Raw genomic sequence first — 11,994 nt, forward strand, 5'->3', positions numbered from 1 at the left:
CTGCAGATGAAGGGAAAAACAAATGTACACAAACCTTTCAGTAGAAATATTTTGTAATAAGCCTCCAAAAAAATAGGTTGCTGTTAATGCAATAAGTTTAAAGAAGCATGCTTTGAATTTTAAGTTCATACATTTATAAGTTTTTGCGAAATTAACAATGTAATTGAAATTGGCTACAGACTTTGGCAAATTGGGAGTCACGTTGAAAAGAAGGGAACATCAACACTTTATATACAATGCAATTATATACAGATTATAATAGGACACTAATAACTACATTTCACATGGCAGTGAGTACTTGGCCCATAGGCAGCAGCAGCGCTAGTTTCTTAGCAGGACGAAAAGAACATAACAGAACACTATTTACAAGGCATTTTACAACCACAAATCAAAAGAAGTGAAAACATCGCAATTTTTAAGCACCCAGTTTAGACACATTACATTTACATCCAGAAGCAAAAATCAAATAAATTACAGAAAAACGCCAATGTACTGGCCGAATTAACTTGAAACTATGTTGATTTTACAAAAAATTAAAGCGTTGTACAAATCTGGCCATCTTTATGCAACTAAAAATTTTAACAACATCTTAAAACAACAAAACAAAAATCAACTTCACAACAAACCTTTCTACAAACCATCACTATTTACAAGTTATAGCAGCATTGCCAGTATTTACCGGTCATATCACTCTTTGAAACGAAAATAAGCTGTAACTGAACACAACAGCAAAAGAAACAACCAGCCAACAACAAAGAACTACTTGATTCGGTACAACATCTTCCTCTGCATGCGATGCTGGACTTCCCCCCTGCGCATCATCAGGTTAAGGACTTTGTAAATCTTCCGCTCCTCGTACTTTTGCTTGACAAAGTCCTGGACGATGGCATACTCGGACACTTGGGAGCCGACCACAAAACGTCGCTTAATCTGTCGCTCGATCCGAGTCAACTCCTCCTGGTCAGATGTGGAGGTGAAGCCTTCTACTCCGGATAAATCCCCGGTCATGGCTGCGTCTAGCGTCGAAACTTGAAACAGGTGAAGAGCTTCATCCACTTCCGCTGCTCCGGCAAAAGCCTGGAGTTTCATCTTCGCCAATGACTCGGCAATACGGATAATGGCTTCCAGCTGACGGACAGTGATTGGAATTGACGTTTTTTTATTGGACTCTTGCTCGTGGGATCTTGCTCCCGATCGCATTAACACATAGCGATTCTGTAACTTTTCGCAGGCGGCTTTCGACAGTCTGGGGCCACAATGACTTCTACAATAGGAAATGTACTTTGTAAGGGTCTCAATGTCTATTTCACCTTCGGTTGGCTTTGACGCTACACTGGCGTTCATGTGCACCCCCATCACATGCTTTGCAAGGCGGATGTCTTTGGCTTGATCGTGTTCATCCTTTACAATAAAAATCATGTCGAAACGAGACAGAATGGTTGGCATGAAATCAATGTTTTGATCGCCCTTTGAGTCATCCCACCTGCCATACACTGAGTTGGCAGCTGCCAAGACTGAACACCGGGAATTCAAAGTTGTAGTGATACCGGCCTTTGCTATCGAGATAGTCTGCTGTTCCATAGCCTCGTGAATAGCAACCCTGTCGTCCTGTCTCATCTTGTCAAACTCGTCAATACAAACAACACCGCCATCAGCGAGGACCATAGCGCCGCCTTCCATGACAAAATTTCTTGTGGAAGGATCACGCATAACTGCAGCCGTCAGACCGGCAGCACTGCTTCCCTTGCCAGACGTGTAAACCCCGATTGGTGAAACCTGCTCAACAAACTTTAAAAGCTGAGACTTGGCAGTACCAGGATCTCCGAGCAGAAGAAGATTGATGTCTCCTCTTCGTGTTAGCCCATCAGGAAGCCTCTTGCGTGATCCACCAAACAACAGACAGGCTATTGCCTTCTTGATGGACAGGCTTCCAAAAATTGAGGGGGCAATTGATTTTGCTATGCTGTCATAAATATTGGGCATAGATGCCAAGCGACGAATTTTCTCCTCATCTTCTGAAGTAAACTCAAAACCAGTTGATCTTCCTGGACCACCAGTTTCAACCTCGACCCCAAGGACACGAATGTAAGGAGCACGGATTCCAACTCCGGCCCTTCCCTTTTTCTCACGACTTCTGGCTGAAACACCTTGGGTTGCTTTTCGAATAGCGAAAATACCAATAATCGTTACCCGGTTCCCCGGGACCACTCGATCGCACAAGTATCGATCAATGTAGAGCTGCAAATGACGTGGCATCTCTCCCATGGGAACCGCATCGGGAGATTCCTGTAGCTTCAAGGTTTGAAAGTCCACACAGCAGCACTTATCAGGCAAAATGAAGTATGGGTCGATGGGACATGGCTCTCTTCCTTGAGCTTCGGTGCCACACTTTCTTGGAAGCATGTAACCCTCCAAACCTGGCTTGATGTGAACATTCGGGACGATTGATCTGCATCCTCGACACTGGAGCGCTATTTTCGTGGCCTTTGCGCGGACGGCAGAAGCAGAAACTGCAATTCCTGGAACCTTGACGAGTTTCGACATCATGGATGCCTTTAGGTTTCTCACTGATTCTGCACGCGCAGAGGACTTAAGCATAATCTGAATATCTTGGACTTCCTCTTCATTTTCTGGCCTTGGTCGGGTAACTTCATCGGCTATTTCTTTGGCAGCTTGCTCAAACAGAGGAATGTATTCGGCTGGTCTTTGATACATCAAGTCAGCGAGCTCGTCATTATAGGAGCTCAGGTGTCCCAGATCGATTTCCAAATAGTACTCTCCGAGGTTGTACCTCCTACGCAGCTGATCGCGATACAAATACGAGACACCAGATGCAGCTTCAGAGACATGGAACTCGCGCAAAAAGTCTCGGAATTTCTTTTTTATGATCGATCTTTGAGCGGTAGCTGTGTCTGACTGCTCATCGGCTCCAAAGTTGTCACTGAAGAAAATTCCAGGATCATCAAAACCAGACATCGACATCTTACTGGATATATTTTTACACCAAAAACAAAAAACTACACACAAACAAACATAAAAAACTAAAAAAAGATAACAGTTGATTAGAAAAACCAAAACAATTGTTGATCAGCCTTTACTGCAAATTCCATGCCGACACATTTGTTTTATGTCCCGATTAATTTAGTAAATTTAGATATTACAGTAGAAACACTTGGTTAAATCTCTAAAAAGCCAAATTTTTGAAGTTAACTCACCATTACTTTCCCTAATATCACTCATATCGAATTGTTTTCTAGGGGCTACGGCTCATCTCTAAACTAACACGAAAAAACATTCATACCCTGCAAACTACAAATACTTTTGAATCGTAACAGGATATGACACATAAAAGAGATAAAAGATATAAATGTACGTTAACAATTTACTTACATAAATTGTCAAAAGCTAAAGGTAATTGTACGGATAACCAGAAATATGATATACTCGTTGCTCTACGGTTAACACAAATGTACCAACATTTTATTAACTTTTTATTAACGTACAGATGATAAAATAGAAATAGCACGTTTTAAATGCAATTTATTGCTCCAAGGCCATTGGATTTGTAACAACTTGCCAAACAATGCCACATTTAAGAAATTCTGTACCTTGCGATGAGTTGCAGCGCCTGACTGTAATTGTCAAAACACAACTAACGAACGAACGAGGCACTGCTCCAGAATTACCCGCCAAATACACGTTTCGCGCCTCTAAAAGTGACGTCCCATATCCGTACCACCATAGCTTATCGATTTTAATTAAATTGTTAAATGGTTATATTCGAAACAGTAACTTATCGTATAACAGTTTATTTGATCAAAAATATTAACCCAAATTTTTTTTTTCGTAGTATTTTTGTTTTGAAGGAAAATATGTGAATTGACTTTGTTCAAAAAGCAGCAGTTGAGTAAATGCACAGCGATGAAAACAACGCCATGTCATGGTTGAATAGTTGCACTTGCACTGTTGTGTTCACATATGTTCAATGTTATATTTATTCATTCAATTGTACTATACATCTTCGTGTGTTTGACAGATATATTTTTTAGGATTTTACTTGCCAGTTGCTTTAAACGAATTGCTAACAATAAAAACTAAACTTTTAGGGTTCGTCAAAAATGGGAAATTCTATTAAATCTCACATTGACCAGGCTGAAAAAACGGGAGTTTTACAGTTGGCCTCCATGAATCTTACAGAATTTCCACCACAGTTAATGAAGTTAGCCAAAACACTGCGAACACTTGATCTTTCTGATAACAAGATTCAGGGCCTTCCAGCAGCAATAGCCAACTTCATTTCATTGAAAACACTAACTTTGAACAGCAACAGATTAAGTATAGTAAGTCCGAGCTTGGGAAAACTAAAAAAGCTGGAACACCTGCATGTATCCTATAACAAACTGACATGTATTCCTCCCGAAATAAGACAATGTACAGCTCTCAAATCAGTTGTTCTCAAAGGCAATCAGTTAACATCTGTACCAGAGCAACTTGCCACACTTAAGCATCTGGATTTGCTGGATTTGTCCCACAACAAAATAACCGACATTTCTGATGCCATTGGTGGCCTGTATGCGGTTGAGTTTATCCTTAGCAATAATCAGATTAATTCGCTACCTGAAGGTCTGGCATCCTGCCCTCGCCTAAAAGTTCTTCGCGTCCAAGAGAACTGCATTCCACTACATGGAATCTCACCTAAGATTTTGAAAGACTCAAAAGTGTCTTTACTGGTTTTCGATGGAAACCTTTTTACACAAAAAGACTTTCAACAAGTAGATGGTTATGGCCAGTACATGGAACGATACACTGCAACAAAAAAGAAATTTGAATAAAGCAGTGTAGTAGTTTTGATAATTTGTTTTCCATTTGGAACATCATGATGTCATACTATAGTCCTATTTAATTGATACAAAGTCCAATTTTGTTAATAATATGCTGTTTTGGTTCTATGTCCTATGTCATGTCACCCTGCCTCAGTAATATTACATGTTATGTAGTTTTAATGCATGTCTACACATTACTCTGTTTCTTTGCAGTACTAAAATGTATTGATGGCTTTTTTTTTTTTGATTTTACTAACATTTATAAATATATATATATATATTATTTATGTTTAATTTTACTTAAATTAAACAATGCATTATAACAAAAACATAATGCTATATAATAATTGGTTACAGTGTCATTACCAGCAATGTTTTAAAGTTTTACCTAGGTAGTGCAATCGTTTGATTTGAACTAATTGTCATTTATTTTTGACTAATGTTTATATATATATTTTATGTTTCTTGAAGAAAGATGACACAGGTATTTTAAATGTTTGTCCTAAGTCTCACGTCCTATCAGAGATGTGCCACGTGTTTGGCAAAATCAAACCTGCTTGTGGCCAGTCGGGGGAGTAAAAAAAGAAGTGAAGAGAGGGTGAAATACAAATGGCGCGGTCACAGAAAACGATTAGAACCGCAGGAGATTGCCAAAGACCACTACGACGAACATTATCCAATGTACCTTGGGCGCGAGTGGCCCTCAATTCGTTGTGCAATGCTTTCCAGGAAAAAGTACTGTAGTGTTCTGAATAATTTCATTGACACCGAGAAGTATGAGAAAAAGCTCCTTGAAAGTGGGGCTTACAATTTTATCGCCAAGTTTAATGCAAATGCGCGGCAGAAATGGCTGGAATTAGATGAGGAATGCAACATCCTGTATGATCATTCAAGGGACTCTTACAGCAGCAAAATCCAAATGCAGCTTGGACTTGACAACCTGACCTTAGACCGGTCATCGGAAACATACAGAAATGACGTACTGGAGCAGTTTGAGAACTTGCAAAGTGAAATGGACTTCTACGAAGAAGCTGCACAAATGTGTAGTGCGGTGCGCGCATACATTTATCCCAAGGAAGACTTGACAGAGTTTAAATCGATCGTGACCAGAAATGGGGAGGATCACATGTATCAAAGCTTCATCCTGGATGCCGCTTCAGTGCTTCCTATTTTGGCCCTGGACCCTCATCCCAACGATCATGTTCTTGACATGTGTGCCTCGCCAGGGGGAAAGCTCAACGTCATCCTTCAACATGTTGGACTAGAAGGTAAATTTTAATGCCATTTTAGAGAGTGTTGGATTTTTAGCAGGGATGCATAGTCGAACTCCGCACTCGAGTGAGACTATCAAAGTCCAAAGTTCAACATGTGCAAATTGGAAACCATTAGGGCGGCGAACTGTGAAATGTAAAGTTGGAACGCCTATTTTGGATTTTTTTTGTTAACTTAAGTCAGACTCCTGTTGTTTTTTGACTTACTCTGCAGCCCTGCTTTTCAGTACAAATAACTGCATAGCGTAATTTTATACACGAGATAAATTTAAAAATTTCTAACTAAGCAGACGAACACACACAATGACACAAAGTTATGCATTCTTTGAAATCCTTAGCTTTTTTTTGGCAATTGCAAAATTAGTGTTAAAGATTTCCTGCTTTTCAACTGTACTCTTCAAATTTTAAAGTTGAAATTAAACAGTATAAAATAGAAAACAAAATATGTTTGGCACTGTGGCATAAGTTGCGCAATTCATATTTATTAAAAATATAATGTTGAATTTTAAGTTGTTTTATTGTCTGTGTCACACATCCCTAATAATAACCCATTATAAAAGTCATGGTTTGTAATAAAGGCAAGTTTCAGGTCATGAACAAAGTACATCAGCTCTTATGATAAGCACACTAGTGTGCTGGGCCTGTGGCACACAGTCTGAGAATCACTGTAATACATATTACATTAATGGGCAACATAAACAGCTAGATAACATGTGGTGCCATACTGCCATTGTAAGACCCTGATGTACTGAAAAACAACTAAAGGATTTAATTTATTTTTGCCTACCTTACATACTATACAATGCAGATTGATTAACTTTCAGGAAAAATTGTTGCAAATGATGTGTCGAAGCAACGCCTCAAACAGACTAGGACAGTTTTAAGTCAATATGTCCCTTTAAAGCACGATATTACCAACACAGTGAAGCTGACATCTCAGGATGGCCAAAACTGGGGTGGTATTGAACAAGAGTGCTATGATAAGGTAAGAATATAATATACACCTAAAATTAAAATATTTGTGCTTCTATGTCATGAGGAATAACTATAGTCTAAAACAAAAGCCCTTTTTAAAATGTGCATTGACTGTTTGGGACGTCTGTTGTGTAAAGCAGTTAATAAAACTCGTCTAAACAGATAATTGGTATGACCAACAAGAAAAAACAGCAAGTGTATGCTAATGTTTTAATAAGGAATTTTCAGTAACAAACCTCATTAGGTTCATAAAATCACCGCCTAAGTTACCCTCTCTGTATGGATTAGTGAATTTTAATTAAGTAAAACTACAACCTACAGAGGTGTATATATATATGCAGTAGTTGCTGTGGACAATATGATGCATATTATAGGGACTAATTTTGTTTTCAGGTTTTGGTTGATGTTCCTTGCACCAATGACAGACTGAGCATTTATGAACCAGAAAAAGTGTCAGATCACATGTTTTATCGTCTTAGAAAAAATGAGCGAGCAAGGTTGCCTGAACTTCAATCTGAGCTGCTCAAGTAGGGATACTACTTGTTACACAAAAAAATGTATCATATCTATATATTTTTTTTTACTTTAAAATGCAACTTGAATTGAATATTTTGATCTTAAAACTTTGACGTGTTGATAAAGTTTCACATAGTTTTTTTTTGTGATGTAGAAATGCGGTGTTGGCTTGCAACATAGGCGGCACTATCGTATATTCAACCTGTTCCGCTTCAAGGTGGCAAAATGAGTTTGTTGTCCAATATGCACTGCAGGTTTGTTTGCTTACCTTAACTGATTAAAACGAATTATAAATTGTAATATATGATAGCAATTGTATGTTCGCTATTAAAAGGATTTGTCCTCTTTCTTATTTTTCTAGAATTATTTGTGAGTTTTCAGGCTTGGACCCAAGTTAATTAAATGACTTTTTAGGGACAGAATTTTTCTTATTAATAAAAACCCAAAATATGTATGGTGTTTGTCTGCCAAATAAATTGAATTGCATCCATTGTCCTCCTTTTTTGACCATAAAAATATGGTAGGTCAATATATAAATTATTGACCTGCAACAGAGAACACTTTCGTATAAACAAACATTAATTTTCCACAGGAACTTCAAGAAAAGAATGTGCACTGTGAGGTCGTTGACCTCAGTCGTTATGAGGAGTTGCTCTCTGATGAGTTCTACTTTAACTCTGCCCCGCCTGTTGGTTCATTGGTCCAACCCAAACTCGACGCCAACTTTGGACCAATGTACATTTGCAAATTGCGTCGCCTAAGATAACAGCGTATTTTTCAATACATTTTCTTTTTGGATTGGTTGGTATCGCAGTCAAATTATCACTATGTTTCGGTTCTGTTTTCTATTTAGCACTGTTATGTGTAAATTCAAGAGACCTTAGTTGAGTTGTCTGAAGCGCTATTTTCTTAGAATGAAAATTAGCATAAAAAATAAAAGGCTTTTAATTGTCAGGGGATACAAGCCCATGTCAATAATATTATACTTGCTAATTTTACTAAATTCTGCATAAACCACTGGTTCATAATGTAATCACTGATATAACATTTGTCTCCAACATACATAAAAATTAATTTAATCTTTCAACATTACAAACCAACCAACAAGGTATTGTTGACGTGTAGAATAAAACTTACCTAATTTTGATATTTTCTAACAAAACAAATATAAAAAATGTTCATTGTATAGTAATATACATTTTATATTTGTAACACTACAAAATAAAATAAATAACAACAACAAAAGCTCCATTGACAAAGCACAGGGGTGTCAATGCTGAGATGAAGCACAAGCACTTTTTAAAGCTATTAATAATCATGCATACATCGCACTTCACTTTTCCAAAACGCTACTAGCTTGTTGCTCTAGTACTGGAATTTAATACTATCAGGTTTCATTCTCAGATTTTTCTTCAAGTTGACTCAATGTCCAGTCCAGTTTCACAAAGCTTTCAGATATGTAGTTTACCTGTGCAAAAACTGAAGGTTATAAACAAATAGCATTCAACAATTTTGATTGATGGAAATTAAATAAAAATACATACATTTAAGGAAGCACCACATGAATATTACAAAAATCAGTTTACTTGATACAAAAATATCTTGAAAATAAACTAACAGCACTTACCAATTGATTGTAGGTCGAAATTAATGTATTTAGGTCTTCAGAAATATTATTCAGATCTCCCTGAATAAAATGTTAAATTTTTATAAAACACTGATGCCTAAAAAATTGGCAAATTTTACACAGTAAGGAATAGATTGACACTTAAGTTCAATAAAAATTAATTAGAAAATACCAGTTGTGCATGCTGAACTGTCTGCAACTTTGCAAGCTTGGGTTGATGCTTGGAAATTTCTTTAATTTTGTCACTTTCAATGCATTTTTCCAGCTTTTTAATTTCCTCAAACTGCAATGCCATGTGTTTGATTGCATCTTCAGAAGCCAGTACAGCCTCTGTTTCGCAAATGTTGTCCATAGAAATCGCATCAACAAAGCCAGGACTCAAATATTCACAAATTGATGGAACTAAAAAAATAGAGCTCATATGTTCGGGAATTTTAAAGAGTAGCAAAACTAAGGATATTTTTTTATCCAAATTTCAGCAACAACATGGCATTTTAGCATTTAGATTACAAAATTATTTAAAATCTGCTTGCATAAAAGTATTTGATGCACAAAGACAATAAAAAATCGTTCTAAAACAGTTTGTAACATTGTGTTACATGATTGTGAAAAGAGCTATTTAAACTCCGCATTTCGTTATTAAAAATAAACGTTTAAGAAAGTGATAACTGTTTTCTTAAGGTTAAAGCATTTTTATGGCTTAACTGTATGCTAAACTTCTCAATTCGCTTTGGGCTTTATTACATCAATGTTTGCCTTAACAATATTGTAAATCTTTAAGAAATTTTTATGCCTACTCAGATTTGAGCTTTTTCCTCAGTTAAATAATTACTAAATCATTATTGTTGGTTTAGGCTGCAGACTTAGGAACAATTAAGTATTATTATATATTCTTCCGGCTTGTCATTTTTTTATTACGGAGTCAATAATTTCAACCCATAAATGTAGGAAGTTTACAAGACTAGGATTTTGGATGTGGAATGTTCGGTAATAGGTTTAGCCTCCCAGTCGTGAAATGTAATATATTACTACTAGTTTGTAAACTAAATCTCTAGCCGTGTATCTAATTTTTACATATATGAAAAATACGGATTGTGTACTCACACTTAAAATTAAAAAAATTGAATACAGGTTGCTGGTTATATAGCCTCTTCCTTTTATTTAATAAAACTAACCTCGCTTAAATATTTGGTTAAACCGTTCCCTTCTGGAGGCAAAAGTTGTTAATGTTTCATCAACCACCTTTAACGTCTTTAATATCTAAAATATATTTAAAAAAGGGTTGTTAGCAACTAAGTTCCACCAAAAATTTAACTACTGGTCAGTATTTACCAGTGTTGTAAACAAGTCATTGAAAAATGTGCCAGTCAAGTTGTTAGTAAAATAACTAAAGTCCAAGTCAAGTCTTTTTGAATAAATAACAAGTCCCAATCCAAGTCATCAGTTGCGCAAGTCAAGTCATAATTAGAGCAAGCCAACTTCAAGTCACACCCTTGTCATAAATATAAAGCGGTAAACCATTAAAATTGTTTAAAAAAGTCATATGATTATAAGAAATAACTAAACAAAAAGAACAACGCAACATACAGCTAGAAAATTGGGCGCTGGTCTAGAATCCTACCACAACGAAACACCATTTGGGTTAGGGTGCGGGTTAGCGTTTGGGTTAAGGTGGGTCAAGTATTATTATTAAACAAAGAATATAATAATACTTGACCCACCCACACCCAAACGCTAACCTGCACCCTAACTCAAATTTTGTGCGTTGATTTTAGAACTGTGGTAGGATTCTAGACCAGCGCCGAAAATTGTTGTGCAAAAATTTGGATAAATAGCTCAATTTTATAGAAAAATACCTGAAGAAAACACTTTATTTCAACTCAAGTCATTCTTTCAAAGGGCTTAAGTCAAGTCAAGTCATTTGTCCGAAAGACTCTTGAAGTCTAGTCATTTTGCTGTAATGACTTAAGTCAAGTCATTTTAAAAGAGTGACTTAAGTCAGTTCATTGACTCAAATCACTACAACGCTGGTATTTACCTTCAAAAATTTACACGTTTATACTAAAAAACATATTGGAAATATTGGCATATTGGAAGTATGTTAAAACAACATAACGCGAACCTTTCCGTTGTCACCATCGTGAGCTAAAACTTTGCTTTCCAAAGTTGCGATTCGTTCCTCCAAATCTAATAACATCTGTTCGTCCATTGCTGTTCAAAAAATATATCACAATACCGGTACACTTAAACTCTGTTATTTTGCTTTGCCATAAAAATATTGGAGGCGTTATTCGTCACGCATGAGCTGTTATGATGCACTGCCTTTCTATTTTTCTTGGTATTTAACAGAAAATTTGTCAAGAAGTTACGCATATTGCCCCAAAATAAGCTAACCATTCGCATTTGTATAGGGCGATTTAATTTGAAACATATAAATAAAGCTTTATTGATCTAGTATTTTAAACATTTGCGTTATTCGTATATAAGTTGTCGTCGAAAATCAATAAAAAAACAAGGGCCACAAACAACATTTTGCTTTATTTCAGCTATTAGTTTTGCTAGCACACCAAGAAAAGCTCTTCGAATTCCATATTTTCTGAATTGTATAACAAAATTGGTATCGATAATGAGGCCCGTTTATCTTATTAACCAAGTAACTCTGTTTCCCCGGGATAACAATTTTAATTACACGCCAATAGTAATAGTGAATATTTAAAGTACACAATTTTAATTATACAATTTAAAATTAATAGGTAGCCATAAACATTACTGCATAAAACAT

At 36.4% G+C, this 11,994-nt stretch overlaps 4 protein-coding genes across 4 annotated transcripts; 2 read left to right on the top strand and 2 right to left on the bottom strand.

Moving 5' to 3' along the window:
• Position 1: 1 nt before the first annotated feature.
• LOC146164758 (DNA replication licensing factor MCM5-like) lies at positions 2-3,036 on the bottom strand. The gene has a single exon (XM_083382104.1). It carries the CDS (start codon positions 2,980-2,982, stop codon positions 760-762), a length of 2,223 nt encoding a protein of 740 aa, XP_083238230.1. The 5' UTR covers positions 2,983-3,036; the 3' UTR covers positions 2-759.
• Positions 3,037-4,018: 982 nt separating this feature from the next.
• On the top strand, positions 4,019-5,290 carry LOC146164759 (leucine-rich repeat-containing protein 57-like). The gene has a single exon (XM_083382106.1). The coding sequence runs from the start codon at positions 4,119-4,121 to the stop codon at positions 4,830-4,832; it is 714 nt and encodes a 237-aa protein (XP_083238232.1). The 5' UTR covers positions 4,019-4,118; the 3' UTR covers positions 4,833-5,290.
• Positions 5,291-5,299: 9 nt separating this feature from the next.
• LOC146164760 (5-cytosine rRNA methyltransferase NSUN4-like) lies at positions 5,300-8,870 on the top strand. Its single transcript, XM_083382105.1, has 5 exons — positions 5,300-6,091; positions 6,919-7,079; positions 7,463-7,596; positions 7,740-7,839; positions 8,178-8,870. Exons 1-5 carry the CDS (start codon positions 5,317-5,319, stop codon positions 8,349-8,351), a joined length of 1,344 nt encoding a protein of 447 aa, XP_083238231.1. The 5' UTR covers positions 5,300-5,316; the 3' UTR covers positions 8,352-8,870.
• Positions 8,643-11,476, bottom strand: LOC146164761 (dynactin subunit 3-like). Its single transcript, XM_083382107.1, has 5 exons — positions 11,335-11,476; positions 10,388-10,472; positions 9,385-9,614; positions 9,213-9,272; positions 8,643-9,053 (listed from the first exon to the last, which is right to left on the bottom strand). The coding sequence occupies exons 1-5, from the start codon at positions 11,419-11,421 to the stop codon at positions 8,973-8,975; spliced, it is 543 nt and encodes a 180-aa protein (XP_083238233.1). The 5' UTR covers positions 11,422-11,476; the 3' UTR covers positions 8,643-8,972.
• Positions 11,477-11,994: the final 518 nt, after the last annotated feature.

The sequence above is a fragment of the Ascidiella aspersa genome, chromosome 2 (assembly GCF_963924565.1).
Source record: "Ascidiella aspersa chromosome 2, kaAscAspe10.2, whole genome shotgun sequence".
Taxonomy (NCBI): domain Eukaryota; kingdom Metazoa; phylum Chordata; class Ascidiacea; order Phlebobranchia; family Ascidiidae; genus Ascidiella; species Ascidiella aspersa.